Source organism: Entelurus aequoreus, linkage group LG13, assembly GCF_033978785.1.
Source record: "Entelurus aequoreus isolate RoL-2023_Sb linkage group LG13, RoL_Eaeq_v1.1, whole genome shotgun sequence".
In the NCBI taxonomy this organism is placed as follows: domain Eukaryota; kingdom Metazoa; phylum Chordata; class Actinopteri; order Syngnathiformes; family Syngnathidae; genus Entelurus; species Entelurus aequoreus.
Window position 1 is genome coordinate 34,852,601 of NC_084743.1, and position 24,423 is coordinate 34,877,023.

The following is a 24,423-nucleotide window of genomic DNA, read 5'->3' on the forward strand; positions in this document are numbered from 1 at the left end:
AGTGGAAAAAGTTGAAAATGAGATTTGTTCTTTTCAATGTAAGACTGTGTTCTGTTTATAAGTTTCTTGATTGTATTTAATCATGGAAAACCACTGTAACGGCTATATCCACATCCATGTGAACTTACTTATATTTAGTGACCAGTCAGTGTATAGTACTACATATCATAATCATCACCAGGTGTGCTCTTAAAAAATACGATGGGATAGATTTGAATCAGTTTGACTAGGGAAATCCTTAATCGAAGACAGCCCTATTAGGGTTGCAAACTTTCTCTTAAAATAACCAAAACGTTTTGTTCCACAGATCCGGATCATTTATTCGCATGAACTGGTCTCTGATTGGATGATTGATGACCGGTGACAGACTGATCAGCGCTGGTAGGCTATTCAATCAGACCTGGGATCTAAAATTATCCACATGTGATATGACACAACTGTTTCATCAGATTTGGTATCTGAACAATTAGCTGTTTAGGTTACCTTTTAGGATTAAGTGTATTTTTTTAGAGCATGTTTTACATAGTTTTGGCCTTAAGTTATGCATCATATGCAGTAGCGGCTGCATATAACCAATCAGAGTGTACTGTTCAGTATCTTGTCCACTTATTGGCTCAGCCCTCGGTAGCATCCAGGCCTGCCTTTTAATGTAAAAGTGACCATGTGGATGTTATTTCATGTATCATAATGTTAAAAACTGTATTTATATTTTTTCTAAAGCTCAATTTATGAACATTTTCAATTTAAAAGGATTGCTTCCTACTTTGCAGAATTTAATTCTCCACAGTCTAGGCCCGAAACCAATTAATAAACAAAGGTTCACCGTATTTGTTAGTGAGTTGCAACAAAACAATATCCCTAAATTTGCAAACACTTTAATTCTTTTTTTCACCAATGATAAGAGTTAGTTTACACGCAGGGTCTTAAAACTTTCTACGCAAATAGAGGCCATGATAAATAAATACATTTTGATTACATATTTGACATATGCAAAGACTTGTTATATTTTTTGATAAATTGTCCAAAGTGGAGAAACACAGCTTTAAGGACATATAGGGCCAGCTTCATATGATGAAAAATTCATCCCATATAATTATTTAATTGATAATTTGATGTTTATTATAATTAATGACTATCAAAAATGCACAAATATTTCCATGGTGATAAAACCAAATTATCAAATATCAAGTGCTGTGTTGTTTTTTTATGTATAGAGTGCCAGGTTGTGTGTAATGGTGTTTACTTTCTGCTACCATGACAAATACATCTATTTATACTCGCCACACATATGTTAAAGAGCAAATACAATACAGAATATTACATTTGATTAACAAATTGCATCAGTCAGTGTCATGTAAAATAGTAAAGTCACTATTGATGATCGATTAAACAATAAAAAACAAAAAGAATTAGGAAACAAATGTAAGTCAGATTTTGTTCTTTATTGATAACATTTGATTTACCTCCAAGGATGAAAATTAAAAAATGTTCTTGGGGCGTCACTTCACCATGCTGGCTTTTTTCTGCCTTGTCTTCAAAACGTATTGTACTTTGCGCACATTCTCACTTCTGGCGTGTTTTTAATAGATCACATACTTTGCGTTGAAAACATCGTATACGCCCTGTTGTGCGCACGTAAGCCTTATACATGACACCTTAGAAGTGTATGAGACATGGCACGGATAATCGCTGGTACCACGGGACCACGTGTTTATCACCAATGAACCCTTCAACTACAGTATGTCTGACAGGCTACAGCAATGCACTGTGTGAACCCTCTGCACTCAAAAGACTCTCAGACATGTTTTAAAATCATAAAAAGTAAATTTTATATGTGGTTCTTTCACGTGCATACGTGTAGTCTGTGTGGAGTAAAACAAGCCGCCGCTTTTGAACCCATAAGAAGCTACAGCCATTTGTATTTAAAGAAGATAATAATTATGTTTTTTGTAAAATACTACTTATTGATGTGAAAAATGTGTGATGTTTCATGTTACATTCTTCATAATAAATGTATTAATTTTTTGAAAAGATGTCAACTTACACTTTCTTGCGCAGCATCATGTGTTCATGTGTTTTGTTAGTATTTTTGTTATTGTGACAAATGTCACGTCAGACTTCACATATACAATTTTAAGGCTAAAAGAGAGTGATTTTTTTTTTTAGCTTGTTTTTCTATGAATTCATTGAATAACTGTAGTACGGACAGCTGAATAGTAATATTTGACACCCTATTAAAACATTACAATTACATTATTTTAAAATTAGCTTTAAAGGCAAAAAAGGATATTTTCGAAATGAGATAACTTACCTGACACATTTTGGAAAAGCCATAACTTGGGATAGTCCCTTTGGAATTTAAAAATCAAATCAAGAACAAAGCTGTATAGGACCTGTTTTAAAGCCAGGCCATTCCACTGAATTAGAGCCTATTGCTTGTTTTAACTCTCAAAATAGTCTTCAATTTCTGTCTTTTTAACTCTTAAGTCTAATAATACACAAATTGTACTACTCAAAATCTGTATTGTCCCATCTTTATTTAATTTTTGTAGAAGGTATGAATGTTGTCTATCTGTGTTGGCCCTGCAATGAGGTCCAGGGTGCACCCTGCCTTCTGCCTGGATAGGCTCCAGCACCCTCCGCGACCCTGAAAGGGACAAGTGGTAGGAAATGGATGGATCGAAAGTTGCTAAGCTAAATGACTCATTTGTCTTACAGGACTGAAAGTAACAGTAGTGAGTTTTTAGTATAGAATTTATAGGTACTTAAAATATACCACATGATATTTATAAAATAAATACATGTTGACAATAAACACATTGTAGTGATTCAACAAAAATATAAAAAAATAGATTAACAACACAAAAATAATGTAGGTATCAGGACTATGCTGAGATGTTTAACCCCCAATCATAGTGGGGGTTAAAAAAATGGGTGAGCTCGCTTTTGTTCTTCCCATGTCCTGCAGAGGATGTAAATGAAACAACTCCCTGTGGACTTGTGGAATACTCCACATTTTCAGAGTTGGTAACCGTTAGGTTAACAGGACTGGGAGAAAACCCTAAGGCACCCCTGAAGTGTACATTTTTAACTGAGCTGTCGTTTTTTTTGTTTTTTTAAAGAAAATAAAGTTATAGTATAGTTGGGATAAGAAGTAACACAGTTGGCATGGTTTATAAAAATAGTTCTGTCAAACAATAGATGTTTTTAATCAGATTAATCACAGTAAATAATTGCATAATTTAAAGTTAACGTAGACCCCAATATTTTGACACAAATATGTTACTGTCAGAATGTCAGAGAATTTTAAAAATGTAGTACTTGATTGTACGTCATTTATTCGCTCAAAACTTGGTAACCGTCTTATTGTAAGTCCCGTTGGGTTGTATTTTGAAGTGAGTACACCACTTGGAGTCTCCTCACTCATCTTTGCACTGACGTATGCCTTGACCTGATAACTGACTGTATAACCCGCACCACCTTTCAGGTACCCATCCAAAGGAGCATGTGTGCCCAAAAAATAAAGTGTGTGATTATTCTGATCTCACACGTGATTAATGCAATCATTTTTGAGGAAGAATCCCATGTGTTAACACGTTAACTTTGAAAGCCTTAGCAAACATTTCAGAAGAATTTAAATGATTATACAAACCCCGTTTCCATATGAGTTGGAAAATTGTGTCAGATGTAAATATAAACGGAATACAATGATTTGCAAATCATTTGCAACCCATATTCAGTTGAATATGCTACAAAGACAACATATTTGATTTTCAAACTGATAAAAAAAATGTTTTGTTGCAAATAATCATTAACTTTAGAATTTGATGCCAGCAACACGTGACAAAGAAGTTGGGAAATGTGGCAATAAATACTGAAAAAAGTTGAGGAATGCTCATCAAACACTTATTTGGAACATCCCACAGGTGTGCAGGCTAATTGGGAACAGGTGGGTGCCATGATTGGGTATAAAAACAGCTTCCCAAAAAATGCTCAGTCTTTCACAAGAAAGGATGGGGTGAGGTACACCCCTTTGTCCACAACTGCGTGAGCAAATAGTCAAACAGTTTAAGAACAACGTTTCTCAAAGTGCAATTGCAAGAAATTTAGGGATTTCAACATCTACGGTCCATAATATCATCAAAAGGTTCAGAGAATCTGGAGAAATCACTGCACGTAAGCGGCATGGCCGGAAACCAACATTGAATGACCGTGACCTTCGATCCCTAAGACGGCACTGTATCAAAAACCGACATCAATCTCTAAAGGTTATCACCACATGGGCTCAGGAACACTTCAGAAAACCACTGTCACTAAATACAGTTTGTCGCTACATCTGTAAGTGCAAGTTAAAGCTCTACTATGCAAAGCGAAAGCCATTTATCAACATCCAGAAACGCCGCCGGCTTCTCTGGGCCCGAGATCATCTAAGATGGACTCATGCAGGGGCGTCACTAGCTTTTAAGGACAGAGGGGGCTTAGCCCCCAGGAGATGCACAGGATGCAAGCGAACGTAGCGCAAGAGCACAAAACTTCACAAACAGCTAATAAAGACTTAGAAATTAATCATTGTTATTATTATTATTTCAGTCGGTTTATTTTCAATCTGTGTTCAGTACAACAACAAAGCACAGTGATATTTTGTTTACAGCATCAACAAGAAACAATTACCTGCATGATCCTTCAAGATACACTGAAACACAATGAAAGTCATGGCATTAGCCTCTATGTTATTAATTCACAACATAGAGGCTAATGCCACCACTTTAGCTCACAATACAATAATTGTTTGTTCCCAAATATTTTGAAGTTGCACAGATTACATTTTGGGCACATATGTGACTAAAATTGTTATAAATTCAAGCCCTGGAAATATTACTTAATTACTTGAATTAAAGTAATATCTGGATCGGGATAATTTGGCTTGTATATATATATATTATGGCAAGCCGTTAAGGAACTTAAATATATATGGAAGTCTGAATAGAAATGAGAAACTTTTATATTTACTGTAAATAAGAAAGACTTAGAGTCCGTCTGCTGATCTGAAAAAGAGCCAAAGCTGTCAAAGAGCTGAGGGACCATCTTCAAAGTGCAATATTGAAACAAATAATGCAAACAATAAAATGTAACTTCCAGGGCTTGAGATTAACGTAGTCCCGTCGTCCCGGGGACGGTAAAAAAAATGCACGAAATTAAATGCTCCCCGGGACGATAGCTTAAAACCTTTTTTTTTTCTTTTTCTTTTTATGTATTTATTCATTTTACATTTTATATTAAATGTCTTGGTTTTTCCACCCTCTGAAAATCCTATGAAATGTTTAACAAGCCATCCTATAATAATACAACAGCTATTAATGTAACAATACAATAAAACAAATATATTTAATTATGTTTTTTCCATTATTTTAACAATAGGCTAATGTATATTACTTTACATAGGTTCCACAAGAAACACAAAACTTAAAAACTAAATTATTTACAATTGCAGACACAAGGTTCTTGTTCTGCAGTGCTGTGTGCTAATGTGCTTCATACACCTGCAGGACCGCAAGCAAGGTCGCAGAGAAAATGCGGACTGGATTTTGAGTGATGTGGGCATTTTCTATATGAACAAGTGGGATGGATTGGATACTGACGCACTAAAGGGACTCTCTACCTTACGCTATGAAGTGAGGGGAAACTGAGTGAATAATGACAGGTTATATGATTATTTATTTAAACTCATATTCGGGCCACTTTATAATAGATATATGTCGGCATGTATTTGTAAAAAAAAAAAAATAGCATTTTTTTTTTTTTTTTTTAAACACCAAATTATTTAGGGGGGCTTAAGAACATTTTAGAGGGGCTTGAGCCCCCCTAAAATAGGCCTAACAACGCCAATGGACTCATGCAAAGTGGAAAAGTGTTCTGTGGTCTGACGAGTCCACATTTTCAATTGTTTTTGGAAATATTCGACATCGTGTCATCCGGACCAAAGGGGAAGCAAACCATCCAGACTGTTATCGACGCTCCAAAAGCCAGCATCTGTGATGGTATGGGGGTGCATTAGTGCCCAAGGCATGGGTAACTTACACATCTGTGAAGGCACCATTAATGCTGAAAGGTACATACAGGTTTTGGAACAACATACGCTGCCATCTAAGCGCCGTCTTTTTCATGGACACCCCTGCTTATTTCAGCAAGGCAATGCCAAGACACATTCAGCACGTGTTACAATAGCGTGGCTTCGTAAAAAAAGAGTGCGGGTACTTTCCTGGCCCCCCTGCATTCAAGACCTGTCTCCCATCGAAAATGTGTGGCGCATTATGAAGCGTAAAATACGACAGCGGAGACCCCGGACTGTTGAACGACTGAAGCTCTACATAAAACAAGAATGGGAAAGAATTCCACTTTCAAAGCTTCAACAATTAGTTTCCTCAGTTTCCAATCGTTTATTGAGTGTTGTTAAAAGAAAAAGTGATGTAACACAGTGGTGAACATGCACTTTCCCAACTACTTTGGCACGTGTTGCAGCCATGAAATTCTAAGTTAATTATTATTTGCAAAAAAAAAAAGTTTATGAGTTTGAACATCAAATATCTTGTCTTTGTAGTGCATTCAATTGAATATGGGTTGAAAAGGATTTGCAAATCATTGTATTCCGTTTATATTTACATCTAACACAATTTCCCAACTCATATGGAAACGGGGTTTGCATTTCATTGTAAAATCTAATTTTAGTAAGCATGGGCAGGCCACAAACGCTATTTTCCCGTGTTCATTGTAGTTTAAATGAATCTTTTAAATTATTATTTATATTAAATATGCAATCAGATTAATGTGCAAAACAGTTTGCTTTGTAGAAACAATATTTCACAGTTATTTTTATCATGCATTAATACATTTGATTTTCATGGGGGCACAAATGGCACTGTGACACCAAAAGTGTTGGTGTCACAATGACTTCTTCTGCATTAAACTTATAGGACATGATGCTTCATGGTTTAAGTGTGCTATAAAGTTTTAAGAGTCCAAAGATCATTCCAAAGATTGATGGTGCAATCATACTTCAAAACGATTCTTTTATATGCACATGCTTTTGAACACTGACCCCATAAAACATAACAATGCTTCATTTAATTTTTTTATGTCATTTTCCTTCCCACTTGCACTTGAAGCAGTGGGCTGGTCTGTTAAGTCATCGCCATGTTATTGGACAACCTAAGGAACAGAAAATGAGTCAGTCCAGTAAAATCTACAAATTACAAGCTACCAAAGAGAACACTTCCATTTGTCCCTCAAAGGTAACAGGCACGGATAATTTTCTCCCGCCATCACGTTTCCAAAATGTCTGTATTCCAGGAAACGACTGCAGGACTTCAGTGCCTCGCCGAGGCCACCATCTGCTCGGGCGCCAACTGCCTCGTTCCGACCAGTGACTTCAATGCAACATTGAGTCTCGTGTTGAGTACGGTGCTCACCATCATGCTAGCTATGGTGATGTTTTCAATGGGCTGCACGGTCGATGCCAAGAAACTTTGGGGGCACATCAGGAGACCATGGGGCATCATTATTGGTTTCCTCTGCCAGTTTGGCATCATGCCTTTCACTGCCTTTGCCTTATCCATCGCCTTCGGCGTGCTGCCTGTTCAGGCCATTGTCATCGTGATCATGGGTTGCTGTCCAGGAGGTTCCGGCTCTAATATCATCTGCTACTGGCTAGATGGAGACATGGACCTAAGGTAAGATATTATCTGGTCTCTGTGATACCTAGTCATGGACTTAATGTAAAGAAATTGTCTGGACTCTTGACGTCTAGTTATGGATCTATGGTAAGACATTGTCTTGACTCTGATGTCTAGTTTTGGACCTAATGTAATATATTGTCTGGACTTATGTCTATTCATTGATTTAGTGGATCTACAGTCCATCAGTGAATGGCTGAAGACTGTGTGAGGTTATGTTCATGTGGTAGAGTGGTTGTTTCCCAACATGATAGTTGTGAGTTCAATCCTCAGCTCCCCCATGATCAGGTCCAAGTATCCATGGGCAAGATACTGCACCCACATTCATGTCTGTAAAGTCTCAGTCATTATGGTCATGTATTTAAAACGTTCAACTCCTGTAGCTTTAATGTCACTCTGTGCACTCACGTCCTCACTTTCTTGTTTACATTGAAACAGGTGTTAATATCTGTAACATGTTAGAACTATATGAACTATCTCTGCCTCTGAGAACCTCATGTCTCTTGTTGGTGCCCAGAGTCAGGACGGAAACATGGTGAGACTGCGTTTCAGTTTTTATGCTCCTAAAATCTAGAATAGTCTTCCAGAAGATGCAACACAGGATTTCAGTGTTGGCAAAGTTCCAATCCAGGCTGAAAACACTTTTATTTACGTAATTGCGCATTAAAAAGTTCAACTCCTCTTGTAGTTTCAATGACACTCACTTCCTCACTTCCTTTTTATTTTATTTTTTTTGTTCCTCACTTCCTAGTTTACATTGACACAACTGTTCATTTCTGATGACAGTCCCCCATTGGTTTAGTTGACCTGTAATCCAATTCTGGTGAGCAGTATGGGGGGAACCCATTTAACACATATTCTGGCCCGATGAACTCTTGGCACTACTATTTCCCCCTTGTCCTTGAGGCGCCCTCTAAGGCAATTGTCCATGTAGATCATATCTAAAACTTCAAATCGATTTTTGTCACTTCAAGTTTTGTTGATCAACATTTACCATTATCATTTAGGTCAGCATCTTTCCATTGAGTTGGTTACTGGACCAAAAATCAGCGTTTCTTATGACCCTTATTAAACAAAATGTAATTAGAGAGGCTTGTAGAATTAGCAGTAATCCATTTCCTTCTCGCAGTATCAGTATGACAGCCTGTTCCTCCATCCTGGCCTTGGGCATGATGCCACTCTGTCTGCTCATCTACACCTCCATCTGGACTTCTTCAGACACAATCCAAATCCCGTATGACAGCATTGGTGAGTGAAAAAATCATAGTTAATTCATGAAAATCGACATGACATTTTTATTATTCTGCAGGTATTACTTTAGTGGCCCTCCTTGTCCCAATTACCGTGGGAATATATGTGAAACGTAGATGGCCCCAAGTGGCTAAGAAGATCCTCAAGGTATAAATATACATAAATTCTTCTTTTCTTCATTAAAAGTGACATTGTTATTGTGTGAAGGTTGGATCCATTGCAGGCTTTGGTCTCATTCTCATCATTGCTGTGGTTGGAGGAATTCTTTACCAATCTTCCTGGACGATTTCCCCTTCCCTGTGGATAATCGGAACAATCTACCCTTTTATTGGTTTTGGGTTGGGTTTCCTTATGGCCCGCTTTGTTGGACAACCATGGTACAGGTAAGATGATAGATGCACAATGACATAAACCATTTTTGTGCGGAGCCTAGCAAATAGCAACCCACAATGCATCGCTTTGTTGTGAAAGTGAGTGGCGCCAGCTCATTAGAAAAAAACTCAAAACCATGTCCTTCTCCACCTGGAAAAATGGCTGGGTATTGGCAAGAACGTCACTATGCGATACGTATCACGATACTGCAGTCACAATAATATTGTGATATTCAGTGTGTGAATGTGTGTGTGAATGGGTGAATGTGGAAATACTGTCAAAGCGCTTTGAGTACCTTGAAGGTAGAAAAGCGCTATACAAGTATAACCCATTTATCATTTATATTGTACATCATTCACTGTGGAGTTGTACGGTATGCCACACATAGATATGTCAAAGTACAGCGGTACTAATGAATGAAAAACGGTACTTTACTGCCTCTGAAAAGTTTTTTTTTTTTACAGACATGACTGTGCGCCGTCGTCACATCGTGACATTGCTGGTTTTACTAGCAGAGGCGCATGTTAGGCAACGCACACGCACGGAGTACTTAAAACCTGTAACAGTATAGAGATGAAAAAAAGGGAGAATGGACTCATTTGGGTTGAAAACTAACGATAAAGGTGAAGCTATAACATTGAAACGCAGCGCTCAGCACGAGGTGCTTTAAAACATGGCTAGCTAGCCGCTAACGTCCATCCACAGTCAGCAGTGTTTTAGCTACTTCTAAATCACTAATCCTTGCCTCCATGGCGACAAATAAACTATGTTTCTTACAAGTATCATCCCTGCAGGACGAGGACTAGCTAAACATACTTCACGACAAACCGTAGGAGGATACAACAGCTACCTGCTAACAGCAAGCTAGTGTTGGGTGGATCTACACAGACATCGATTGTAACAATACCAAATACAAGACCCATAAATAGTCAATACTACAATGATTACATAGCTATGTTTTATTATCACAAAATCTTTTGTCATTTTTATTGTTTAGAAATTCAGAAAATACGTCCCTGGACACAGAAGAACTGTAATTATGACCAATGTATTACCCTTGAACTACTTGGTATTGGGTTGATATAAAAATGTTTAGTATAACCCGGAAATTATATAAAGTATCCAAACAACAGAAGAGTATAGGTGATTATTATATTTTAACAGAAGTGTGGATAAAAGACACATTTTGCAGATATTAACAGTAAATGAAAAGTACATTTTTAAGCCATCCATTTTTTACCGCATGTCCCTCATAAATTTGACAAAATGATACAATATGTTACTGCATACTTCAGCAGCCAAATTAGGAGTTTTTGTAAACTGTTTGCTTGCTTACAACTAAAAGAGAAGTTGTCTAATATGTTCACTGTTATATAATGACAAAAATGTTCTCTGATTGCAATAAGAAACATATTTATCGTATAATTATTATTTTTTTTTTTAAATAAGACCAATAATTAAATTTTTTTGCGGTTTCATTTGTTTTGAAAAGTAACAAAATACCTTTTGATACAGGTACCGTTACCATAACATTGGTATCGGACAACTTTAGTTCACTGTTAAATTTAAAATGCAGCTTAAAATACAGGATGTAGATATCTACCTTAGGTAGATAAGTTGTTGGACAAACAAATCAAAAATCAATGTAATTCAAATTAACCATTTGCATTTATTGCAGTTTTATACAAAGTTTCTTGCCACTTAAACTTGAAATAATGTCTTCTACTTCTTAACTGTCTTCTTGTACTGCCTTACTCACCACACGTTATTCAACTTTCCTGATGAAAAATCTTTCTGTACGATATTATCAAGGTATTAAGACCTTGGTACGATATTATTGTGGTATATGCAAAACAACCAAGATGTGATCATGTGTAAAATGAAGTGCAGGAATGTTTAGGATAAACACACCTACTGTAATTGAACACATATAATGCTAAAATGTTGTAATCATATTAATTACTACAAACATGTATTTAAGGTGTAAATAATTGTGCAGGAACATCTAATGTTTCAAGGAAATATTTAAAAAATAACTTACAGTTGATGTCTTTAAAGGGCCAATTTAAACATCCACTGATGTTTAGCTTCGTTGACTTTAAATATATTTCCTGGGTGACGGTTTATGAGTTAATGACTTGTACAGGGTGTACACCGTAGACATCATATATATAAACACCACATGGACCACTACTGCCTATTGGCGCTGACGACACGTGGGGCCGCTATCTTGAAAAGGGCAACATCTCCATCTGCTGACAGGCTTAATAAAGCTTCAACTTTCTAAATCCCAAACTGATTTTCGGTTTAGCTTACAACTAGCTGGCAACTATATAACTGGGGGGCATAAATACAGTACAATAACCTTCGATTCACAAAATACAATCAATAGTAATGTTCACTCTTACTTGTAAAAAGTAATCCCCCGTGACCTGTTTTTCCACTGTCTGCAGATTTGAGCAAGAATATGCAGAACAGTGATTTGGCATAGTGTTTTTCCTCGTTTCTGCTGCTGAAATACAAGTAGATGCCCCTTTCAAGTTGGCTGCTGAATTTCCTGCGCTTTAGCAGCCAATGCTGTGTCTACAAATATGATATCTATGGTGTACAAGGCCTTCCACAGAAGTGCAGCTGGGGTAGGCGCCAGTCCACAACCTATATTGTTTTTTTTGGTGATTTCCCTCCGTGCGCTGCAACATGACCAGCTGTCTGTGTCCCCTTTGAAACACTCAAGACAAAAGTGGTGCCTTTTTTAATTCAAACCAATTCTCGCAAAATATAATTTGGTATATGTAAATTGGAATAAATCATTTTCAGAACAGGTTACAAAAGTGCATCCTATCTGCTAACGTATGTCCTATACGTACAGCGAGGTAAGCGCAAATATGGCCTAAAAAGCGTCTTTTAAAAATATATATATTTTATTGTATTCTATTCCTAATCTTATTTTATCAATCTTGTTCTATTTTAGCACCATTGCACCATCAAAATCCTACACTGTGAACACTTTTACGGAAATGGTGATATCAAATCTCCTGATTCAGATTAAAATCTAATTTAAAAATTTGAATCAATTTAGATTGGAGTAAATAAGAATCACGATTTGGATGTAAATCCATTTTTTTTAATCTGGCACCCTTAAAAAATATTGGGGACAAATAGACCTCTTATTCAAAACACAAAGGTCCACTGCAGAGGATGCTGTTCCCAGGATGCCTAGATTTAGCGCAGCAGTAAAAAGTCACATTAGAGAATTAGGAAGCATTCACACGTTTGTTTTTTTGCACAATATCGTTCTTTCTTTTTTTTTTCGTTCCATTTTCTGACACTCAACTAGTACCACATTTCTCAACCGATTTAAAGCAATTCAACATTCATATGTTAGTTAATTCAGGATATAATGGCCTGCTATTCATAAATTCCAAAACATTCTCACATTTGCCATGTCAGTATTACCTTTGAAGATAAAATGTATTATTTCTCAACTGATTCATTCAAACATAAAAATGGTAAATTTATTCAGGGCATTCAGGCTATATAAAACGTTCAATTTATTAAGGGCATTCAGGCTATCTACTTTTGACATTACAACAATTATCTTTTTCCTGGTAATAATACCATGTTTTGTGGACAAAAAAACCCAAAAACATTTTAATGAGTGGATTTTTTTCACATATTTCTAAACCCATTTAAATTATTCTAGCATCAAAGCATTCGGAGAAACAATTTTGGCACATTCCAAAAATTCCTACTTTTCCCAATTTGTTCTCCAAACACAGATCTCTTAGAGCTTAAGATTAGTAACGACTCTCACATTTGTCCAACCGTTTTGAAGACCTAAACATTATGCTCAATCAAAACATACAGACTATTTCCAACATTTCCAGTTTTCCCAAAATCCTACATGTACCGCTTCAATAATTCCCATTAAAACAGATTAAAGTTTCCCACATCTCTAAACTCACTTACAAAACTTCAACATTAAACAGTCCATCTTGGAAGTTGTGATGTCACGATCACGCCAATTCATGCAAATTTGACCAATCCCATCTAATATAATAAAAGTTAGTCCTATTGCTCGCAACATCATTGCACATGTTGACCAATCTTTTTTGCCAATCGAATTTCAATCAACAGTCTATTCAAAACTTTTTTTGTTTTTGTTACAGTAATTTGTAACAATGTATCAACTCTTTGTTGATCAAACGGCACAACTGTCGTCCTCCTGTGTAGCTCAGACCTACTCTCTCTTCCTGTCTGCAGTGCTAAGCCTTCTGTGTAATGTAGTATATAAAGATTTAGCAGCATACCATTGTCCCCACTTACTATTTGACATGTATTTACATATTTATTTAAGCTTTATTTATCCAGGGTATGTACGGGGCAGCACGGTGGAAGAGGGGTTAGTGCGTCTGCCTCACAATACGAAGGTCCTGAGTAGTCGTGAGTTCAATCCCGGCCTCGGGATCTTTCTGTGTGGAGTTTGCATGTCCTCCCCGTGACTGCGTGGGTTCCCTCCGGGTACTCCGGCTTCCTCCCACCTCCAAAGACATGCACCTGGGGATAGGTTGATTGGCAACACTAAATTGGCCCTAGCGTGTGAATGTGAGTGTGAATGTTGTCTGTCTATCTGTGTTGGCCCTGCGATGAGGTGGCGACTTGTCCAGGGTGTACCCCGCCTTCCGCCCGATTGTAGCTGAGATAGGCTCCAGCGACCCCGAAGGGAATAAACGGTAGAAAATGGATGGGATGGATGGATGGATGGATGGATGGATGGATGGATGGATGATAAATACGATCAGATTTTCATTCGCAATGCTAATTTAGGAAAAAGGCAGCATTGATATGACAGAGATGTTGAAGTATGATGATAATCCCTCATTGTCTCTTATTCACCAACTAAAAATACCTGTAAACATTGCCTCAACAGTTCACAAATGCTGTTAACATGCAGGTATAAATGTGTTCGAACATAAATGAATGTATAAAAGATGGACAAACTCGGAGAATGTCTGCAACTTGTTGATGATGACAGAGCAGACAGGGAACAATCAGTTGTGCTTCTTTTCATAATTATAATGAATTAATATTATTAGTTATAACTATTTAAAACAATAAAGTAGTTTGACAGTGTACTTTGAGTTTGTGTTTTTTTAAGGACACAAGTAACACTTAAAACATTGATCACACATTTCTAAGTGGATTCCATGTTAAAAATAAGCCTCAAACTTTCTAAAAATACACCGCAAATTCAGACATTGAAGGCAGCAACAATCACAAAATTAGTAAGCAAAATCCTGGAGGGACTGAATAAAGCATAAAGGCTAACAATTTTCCACATTCTGAAAATTGCCAATTTTTCGAAATCTCCCATTTTCCAAACAGCATTTTATTTCAGTTCTTCTTTACGCACTCGCAATTACTGCACAAATGGCCTTCTGTAGATTTTCAATTACTACGCATGTATATAGTCCTAATTACAGTGAGTTGTTTTTCAGGTGTCGTACAATTGCACTGGAGACTGGTTTCCAGAACTCCCAGTTGTGCAGCACCATTGTCCAGTTGTCCTTCAGCCCAGCTGAGTTGGAGGTGATGTTTGCATTCCCGCTTATCTACAGCATCTTCCAGCTGGTAGTGGCCGTCCTGTTTGTGGGAGGTGAGCGTTCACTGAGCAGATGTAAAATATTTTGAGTTTACTTTTCCCAGGAAAACTGGACTTGGTATAGACACTCTTGTTGACAATCACAGAGGTCAGATTTTCATTGTAGTTGGTCAGCAGGGCTGCATAAACGTCAGTGTGAACTTTGTTCGGAGAAACATTGCGAAGTAGAACGTTTGCACCTCCATGTTTGACAATAGTGACATTTTTGTTGGATTCAAATTCAACATTTCTCTGCAAATAAACCTGTTGTGTCCACTTGATGACAAACACCTCCATTGTTATATCTTGTGACCACATCATATTCTCCCAAGCCTTGTGTGTTCAGTCATAGTGCTTCGTAGGCACATGGCTGGTAGGATTATTGCTAAGTACTATCTTTCTATCTGTGTGCTTCTAAATGTTTTACGGCTCTCTTTATTCCTTCTCAAACATATTTAGTAGTCTTATCAAACTTGCAAAGCACCCACTCTCTGTCTCACCGCCCCTCTCTCAGCTAGCTAGCTGCTAAGCTAACGAAGCTAAGCTAGTTGCGGCTCAAAGCAACTATGCTCCAAGGAAAACATTAAAGTGTCAAGTCAAAAAATAAGGCAGCATGTCTTAAAAACAGAAAATGCACAGCAAAACAAATGAAGGACAAATGGGTGGAAACTGAAGTCACCGTCTGTGACCGAACCGTAAGAAACCGCCTAAAGGAAATGGGATTTAAATACAGAAAAGCTAAACAAAATCCGTCATTAACACCTAAACAGAAAAGAAAGGGTTACAATGGGCTAAGGAAAAGCAATTGTGGAATATAGATGACTGGATGAAAATCTTATTCAGTGATGAATTGCAAATTCCACAGTATTTGATGATATGGAAAAGCATGTCAGTAATGGCACTGGGGACATAATCTGTCATTATATCTTCAATACATGCACAGGTTTACGTTGACATTTTGGACACTTCTTTTACTCCATCAATTGAAAAGGATGTTTGGGAAAGATGACATAATTTTCATGATGATAATGCATCTTGCCATAACTTTAAAAGGTTCCCATGAAGAAAAATTCATAAGGTTTAAGTCATGGGCTGCAAATAGTCCGGATCTCAATCCAATTAAAAATCTGTGGTGGAAATTGAAGAAAATGGTACATGGCAAGACTCCAACCTGCAAAGCTGATCTGACAACAGTAATTAAAAAAAGTTGGAGCAAGATTAATTTAAAGTACTGTTTTTCACTCATTAAGTACATGCCTCAGAGACTGCAAGCTGTTATAAAAGCTAAAGATGGTGCGAAAAAGTAGTGGTGTGTTGTAGTGTTTGTTTTACTTTTTCATGATTCTATATTTTCCAAAAAAATTTGTGTTACCGTATTTTCCACTCAGCTTGATCTAAAAATGAAACTGTTACTGACCACCACAATTTATTTTCCTGATTTCTTTGTGTTTCCTAAAGCTAGAAAGTTACCATTTGATATTACTATAGTTTTGTCCTGATTTTTAGACATAATTAAACAATTGAATAAACATCATTCAAGACTGATGATTCATAATTTTGTCAAAGATAGTATAAAACATATATAGGAAAGATTAACTTCTGCACCTGCTGATTGTTTACACATAACCCAATTTCAGTTCAAGAGCTTGGGACAATGTGACTTGGTCAGGTGAGACCAAACTTGAGGTCTTTGGCCTCAAGTGGAGTCAATGTGTTCAGATGCAGAGAAAACAAAACCATCCCCACTAAAACATACTCTAAATTCTGATTTGTAGCTGTTTCTCCAAGAAAGGTACAGGTAGACTTCACCGCATTGAGAGTGTATCGTTGAAATGTTGGATGACAACTGCCCAAACACTAAAGCCAAGGCAGCAGAATGGCTCAAGAAGAAGCAAAATAAGATCCTAGAGTGAGGCAATATAGCTATTTACACGGGCCATCATCTTTTCTAGAAAGGTGCCAAGAATATTTAGAATGATACATTGCACCTTTAAAAATGTTTGTCTTCCATTTTAGGGCATTTAATCAATCAAAACTGGACTGGACTCTTGGAAGACGTTTCACCTTTCATCCAAGCAGGCTTCATCAGTTCATGTTCAAAAACAAGATAGGGCAGCTCTCGTCTGAGGTGATGGTGTAAGATCCAAAGTAATTATCTTCTAATGTAGTAGCATGCTACAAAATGAATGGATTCACTCTTTTGGGATGCAAAGTGACAGTCAAGATAGAGTGGGCTGAGACCTCTGCCACCCAATGACACTCGCTTTGGTGGAATCACTCTTGTTAGGATGACATTTAGTTGCAACAGAATGTTGTTCAACTGAATGGAATTCTATCAAGGTTGATACCACCCATCCGTTATCTTGGAGGATAAAAACTTTGAAACAACACGATTACCTCAGATTCATGCTGTCCTATCTAGTTTTTAAGCATGAACCAATGAGGCCTGAAACATTCGAGTGGCGATGGATTCAATGCCCTGAGAATGCAATGAATTTGGATGAACGATATTATTCACGTTAGTCCTTCAGTTCAAATTGGCCTGGTGGCAGCTATAGACTCAGTTCTATCAATCAATCAATTTGTTTTAAAGGTTGAACAGTCATATAGGTGATGTTTACACTACAGGTCAATTCTGATTTTTTTGTCCATGTATATTTGATTTTTTTATATAAATGTGAACAGTACAATTGCTTTGTTTTCAAATCCAAACCAGGCCTATTTCATATGTGGATATAAATCAGGTATGTATCCGATGGAACTGCAGTTCATCTGACCTACATGTCATTGACAGGTGACAAACGTTGCAATTCTTTGCCAAATCAGACAGGCAGGAAAGTAAATGCTGGATGAAAGAGCAGAAAAGTGTTGAAAATATGAATTAAATTAAAGATAAACAATATAGAAAGACTTTCGCTTTGTCTTGTCAACCACACGGCAACGGTACAGACATAAAAAATTCCCAACAAACTAGGGCCAGACAATTAATCAAATTTTGATTCTGATTTCGATTATGGCTTCTCATGATCATAGAAATATAATTAAGATAAAAAAGATTAATGTGTCGCGCAACGTGCATGCAAACACCTGAGCTTGTGACGGTGAAACGGATGAGTGAGCGTTTTAGTTTAAAAAAACCCCCCACACTTCTTACTAGAAGTTTGGAATCTCACCATTGTTAGTTTTTATTTGCCACGTCACTCGTATGCCAAACCAATAATCACTAAACCTAAAATGTAAGGCATATGATTTCCGCGTTCATGTAACCGTGAACGAATCCGAGTCACAGAATTGGCCAATAAAACAAAATCCGCTGTTAAACGCAGAATATCATAAATGTGAGTGAAATGCTGTCTTTATGAAGAGAAGGAACATTTGTTTGGAAAAATAATGTCTCATTCATCCCCCGAAACACTCATTCATCCTGTACTGAACGAAACAATGTTAAAGTACCAATGATTGTCACACACACACTAGGTGTGGTGAAATTTGTCCTCTGCATTTGACCCATCCCCTTGTTCACCCCCTGGGTGGTGAGGGGAGCAGTGGGCAGCACCGGTGGCCGCGCCCGGGAATAATTTTTGGTGATTGAACCCCCAATTCCAACCCTTGATGTTGAGTGCCAAGCAGGGAGATAACAGGTCCCATTTTTATAGTCTGAGACGGCTACTTGAAACACAGACTAAACTACAAAGCTAAAACTAGCAAGAACAATCCATACACCCACAACACATCTTATCTGCTTGTGTTGTTGTGAACGACATCATTATTGTTAGATCAATGTACAAAAAGGGCAGCAGTCGCACTTGAGAGGCGCTCTCTTTTTCATAAACAACCTCAAGTTGTCACCAAACTCGCAAAGCTTAGAACAACAGCACGTGGCCCCCTTCACAATAAAAGTGCGATGCGCCACGGCATAATAAACTTTTCGAAAAAGTACTTTACACAAGCATAATGTGCTTATACATTTACAGAAGTATGCTTTGACTCAAGATACGGGTCAAAATTGTCGAAAGATATATTGCACCAATAAATGTGACAATTTTTGCATTTAATTAACAAACATTTTATAAAATCTTACTTGGCTTAAAAGCACACACTCTTTGGTGGTAAAATAAGTATAAAAGGTTAAAAACAGAATGAAATAAACTGAAAATGTTTTGCTATTTATATTGCTATTTTCTTTGTTTATTCGTTACTGATTTACATCCGTTGTTCTTTTAAATTGTATTTAAAGTTGAGTTTTCGTGGTGCAATAAATACTCTCAAATTCATGAATATTTGTGTTAATAATAGGGATTTCAGTATCATTTAAAAAAATTGTGATTAATATTTTAGCCATAATTGTGCAGCCTTAATCTCATACGTGAAATAGTAAATGTTGACTCCAGTTGCACAAACTCCAGGCTACATGTTTGATGTCATGTTTTGTGTGCATGGTAGTCACTTCCTGGACTTATTTCGTTCGTATTTTAGACATACATAATAGTCACATAATTTCTTGGTAATGTTAACGACTACATTAAAAGATCTTATTTGACAAAAAATCTGTTGGGCGTCTTACCCTGCAGTGTGAAGATTGCCTTAAATTTCTTGCATTTCACTCCACAGGTTACCAAGTCTATAAAAAGAAATGTGATCGAGGAACAGCTGAGACGGACGGTGAGTCTCCGTCGTTGGAAGAAGGCTGTGCTGAACAAGCAAAAGAGAAGCGCTATTACGTGGAAAACAGGGCGTTTGAATCGAATGAAAGTAGCGTCAAAAAAGGCAAAGCTGAGCACCCGGACAAGAACACCCAGTTGTGAGACGACGACCAGCGTGACCTGCACTCCACGCTGCTGACAGCTGCCAACTTGAAACACTCTGCAGGCTGGTGGTGTGCGCTGGAAATTACAGTACAAAGGGGATTCATATGGCCTCATTCGTTGCGGTTTACCTGACACATGAAACCTGATGAATTGGGGCGTTGCACTATTCACTTTAGCCGCCAAATGGCAGTAGTGTTAAATATCTTAAAATGTGTTTTGTGGCAATTGCAACTTTGACCATAGCACCAGTTGCTATGCAGAGTGGTGCTTTTCATAGTTTTCAGCAGACTGTATTGCAAAATAATTAACGCCCCTCTCTTTCTCTCACACGAGATCCACCCAGGAATGGGGCCATATGAATCCCTTCCCTACTGTAACTCCATTTGCAAACTGTGTGATATTTCTCAAAAAAATTGTGACCAAACTAGATGTTAGATTTTCTGTGTTTTTGTAGACATATTTGTAGGTTCTGATGAAGTACAGAAGTGGTGTGGTTCAAATTACCTACTGAGAAACCAGCATGCTCTGCAGTGAACATTTATGATTTGCGGAACAAATAACTATCTTTTTCTTAGAATATGTTAACTCTGACAAAAGAAATAGCCCTAAAAACAAATGTCCACTGCTTATTCTCAGAAATATGTGGATTTATCCAAACAGTAAAAATACACAGTAGAGTTTTGCATACAATAGTACCTCAGGATACAAGTTTAATTAGTTCTGTGACGCAGCTCTTACCTCGAACAACTTGTATTGAGAGACAGCTTCGCCCATTGAAAATAAATTTAAAGCAAGCTTTGCCTCTTAAAACAGCACAATTGTATCATGTACATGCCTTTAGAAAAAAATAACTTTTAGATACATATTGTTTTAAAAACAATACAATAGAATGTAGTACAAACAGTTGCTGTATTTTATGAAGTAAAGACTATGGTCAGCATTTACTAAGTGTGGCGGAAAAAATCCATTCACATGTAAATTGCTATCTTATTTATTACGATTCTGAATTGATTCAATAATTTTAAAGAATCAATTTTTGAAAATACTTTTGAAGCCGTCTGCTTACTCAGTGCACCTATACGTCGTACGTCAGCAACTAAGAAGAGCATTTTTAACTTATTTAAAAAATGTTTTTTTATAATTTATTTTATACCAAATATATTGCGAAAATCTGTTCGAATCAAGAATTCTGATGAATCAAGAATTATACCTATTTGAATCTGCATCCCAAGAATCATAATTAAATTGAGTCGTGAGCTGTAAGATTTGACCTTGAAGGACAAACTTCTACTGCATCTCCTTCCGACCGCCTCTTCGTCAAACACACCATCAGCAGCTTGTCCATATTTTCTTGGATAAATGATTGATGTTCAGATGTTATTTTAACATCCTTGTCTGGCGTTATGCACTCATTCTGCTTTAGTAAGGTGCAGATTAGCAGTGCTACGCTCCAACTGCTTCACCAAGTTAGTCTGTTACACACTCTGTCATGGTTTTAATGATTTATTTCTTTAATTCAATGAATATCATTCACATCTTCTTTTCAGCACTGTCATTCACACTCTCTTCTCCCCATGCTTGGAAAACAAAGTTATGTCCATCTCTTGCTGTAAGCTAATGCGAGCGAGTAAGACCAGATGTTTTGATCGGATTTTATGGAGTTTACTATGACATTAACTACGCTAACTAGTCGTGTGGAGGCTTGCAACCCCAATTTTTTCTTGTAAACTAAAACATCCTGAAAACTTGCATCCCAAGGTACCACTGTATATTTGTTCTGCACCAAAATTCTATATATTTTTATTCCTCCCATTTTTTGACACTCAACTATTCACTGATTAAACCCTTCCAGCATGTTCAAATGTCTAGCTCATCTGGGACACGATGGCTACTCATTGACACATTTCTTAACATGTCCCACATTTGCTGCAATTTCACATTTTCCGTGATAAAATTCCTGAATTTTAAAAATTCAATTTTTTTTTTGTTACAACATGAGCATCAGGGTATTTCAGCAAACAATTTTCCACCTCCCAACATTCAAAATTTTTCCAAAATGTCACATTATTCAAACACAAATGTCTTTTGATCTTAAGAATTCTCACTACGTCCTCATTTCTCACACCATTCCAACATCTAAATTTAGCTCATTCAAAGTACCTAGACTTTTCCACATTTCAAACATTTCTACTTTTACTGTTATTCCACTTTTTCCATACAGCGTTAACACTTGATTTCTAGTTGCCGTATACACCTACAAATGATATTCAAAAGGCCTTAAAGATATCACAAATTATATTAAGACAACAGCTATTGTCTTATTTGATACTGTTTATGCCTCGTACAAGTTCATATGTAGAAGGTGGGGATTGAACCCCAGTAACCAGAAAGCCTCCGATTGCTGGCACAGCCACTCTACCAACTTCGCCACGCCGTCCCCGTGTGCTTAGTTGTTGTGTAGCTGTTAGCTCCTGGTAGCCTTTAGCCTCCCACGTTTACTTTTTGTAAATAAATTGACTGAAATACATGAAAAGACTAACCTTTTGGAGAACATTTAGATGTTAACTGGCTATCCAGCTTTGCATAAGTAAACACGCTGCAGGACTGTTTGTATCAGAGATCATATCACACATTTTACATGCAAACGCAAATAATCCCATACTTTTTTTTTTTTTAATTGCACCTATTCCTGCTGTCTATGGATGTTCTCATTCATCCAGGTCATTGTATTCTCAGGGCATTCAATCGACCGCAACCGGACTGTTTGGTTTGTCTTAGAAGATGTTTTGCCTCTCATCCAAGTAGGCTTCATCAGTTCATGCTCATAGATTTAAATTGGTCAGATATAGTCTTAGACTTAGATCGGTCAGATATAGACTAGCAGCTGGTGCCAAAACCGCAATATGCCTCTGATGGACATTACTTTTTTTTCAAGTGTTTTATGGCTACATCTGCTGTACCCAGAAGCAACGAAAAGGTGAGACGATGTAGTCGCTACTTAAATTAAAAACTCATTCTAACACAGACACCTTTCTACCGCCATCAGTGGTCAAAAGAAATATAGCTCATCAAAGCAGAACAAAAACAAAGCTTTTCAAAATTTTTCCGAGCAATTCTGATTTTTTGTTTGAGGAAAGTGTATTTATGAAAATAAGCGCACTATCAATTTTGCAAATGCATTGGTCTACTGTACTATGCACACGATACTGCCAACATTTTAATGTATATTATATTGCTAATAAATAATAAAAGGTTAATTTAAGAATTGACTCATTGTCTTTTAAACAAGGGGACAGAGCGCTCTCCGCTACCGGCTTAACTTGGGAGACATGTACAACCTGGTGTCGCTTGACCGAGGGTGGGAGAGCCAATTTTACAGACGCAGGATTAATAATAGACACAATTGGGAAAGGTCCAACATATCGCGGGGCTAATTTTTTCGATGGTACTTGGAGGCTGAGGTCTTTGCCGAGCAACATCACCTGTTGTCCAGGCTGGTAGGATGGTGCAGGGATGCGGCGCCAATTTGCACTGCGGCGCATCCTCTCTGTGGCTCTTTCCAGTGCCGTTGGGCTCTCTTCACCCTCTGACACAGCTTGATATGTGCCCTCGTAGAAGGCACTGCGACCTCTTGCTCCTGCTGGGGAAACATGGGGGGTTGGTAACCCAGAGAGCACTCAAAAGGGGACATACCGGTAGCGGAGCTCTTCATGGAGTTGTAAGAGTATTCAACCCAGCAAAAGGGGACATACCGGTAGCGGAGCTCTTCATGGAGTTGTAAGAGTATTCGACCCAGGGAAGGAACTTGCTCCAAGAAGTGGGCTGGCGGGTGGCAACGCAGCGCAGCATGGTCTCCAGGCTGTGGTTGGCCCTTTCCGGCCTGCCCGTTGCTCTGTGGATGGTATCCGAAAGTGAGGCTGACCGAGGCACCGATCCCCTTGCAGAAGGCTCGCCATACCCGGGAGGTGAACTGGGGGCCCCAGTCAGATACGATATCCATAGGTATATTGTGCTGTTAAATGACGTGCATGGTGAGGAGGTCAGCCATTTCAGAGGAGGAAGGGAGCTTGGGAAGCGGGATGAATTGTGCGGCCTTGGAGAAGCGGTCGACAATGGTTAAAAGTGTGGTGTTACTTCGAGACACTGGAAATCCCGTAACGAAATCTAGAGCGATGTGAGACCATGGACGGGCAGGAATAGGCAGGGGGCACAGGAGACCAGCAGGAGGTCTGTGGGAGGCCTTGCTGCGGGAACAGGTGGTACAAGCGGCGATGAACTCACGTGTGTCTGCAGCCATGGATGGCCACCAAAAACATTGTCGTATGAAGGATAGTGTATGTTGAAACCCTGGATGACAGGAGAAAATACTGGAATGACCCCAATCCAGAACCCTGGATCGAAGCTCGCGGTGGACAAACAGCTTGCTGGGAGGTCCACCACCTGGTCCTGGATTGGAACAAAGCGCGGTCTTAACCTGGTCATCAATTTTCCAAGAGACCATGCCCACAATCCGAGCAGGTGGAAGGATAGGTTCGGCTGCAGATGTGCAGGCGGGTTTCTCCATGAATTGCCTGGAGAGGGCATCGGCCTTTGTGTTTTTAGACCCCGGTCTGTAAGAGAG

General features: G+C 38.0%; 2 protein-coding genes across 5 annotated transcripts in view; both read left to right on the forward strand.

The window, feature by feature from the left end:
• The window catches only part of gtpbp8 (GTP binding protein 8 (putative)), a 55,612-nt gene extending 48,125 nt beyond the window's left edge, over positions 1–7,487 (forward strand). Inside the window, exons 8-9 of one of the 4 annotated variants that reach the window (XR_009828288.1) lie at positions 308–381; positions 7,348–7,487. Coding sequence is in view for 3 of the 4 variants with exons in the window: in XM_062067759.1 (XP_061923743.1) it covers positions 308–330 (23 nt within the window). In the remaining variant the exon portion in view is untranslated. Of the gene's footprint in view, positions 1–307; positions 2,126–7,347 lie in introns of those variants that run through there. The other 3 variants (XM_062067759.1, XM_062067760.1, XM_062067758.1) reach the window with 3 other exon arrangements.
• slc10a2 (solute carrier family 10 member 2) lies at positions 325–23,010 on the forward strand. Its single transcript, XM_062067757.1, has 8 exons — positions 325–381; positions 7,164–7,289; positions 7,348–7,727; positions 8,860–8,978; positions 9,040–9,128; positions 9,189–9,364; positions 14,852–15,009; positions 19,606–23,010. Exons 2-8 carry the CDS (start codon positions 7,221–7,223, stop codon positions 19,797–19,799), a joined length of 1,185 nt encoding a protein of 394 aa, XP_061923741.1. The 5' UTR covers positions 325–381; positions 7,164–7,220; the 3' UTR covers positions 19,800–23,010.
• Positions 23,011–24,423: the final 1,413 nt, after the last annotated feature.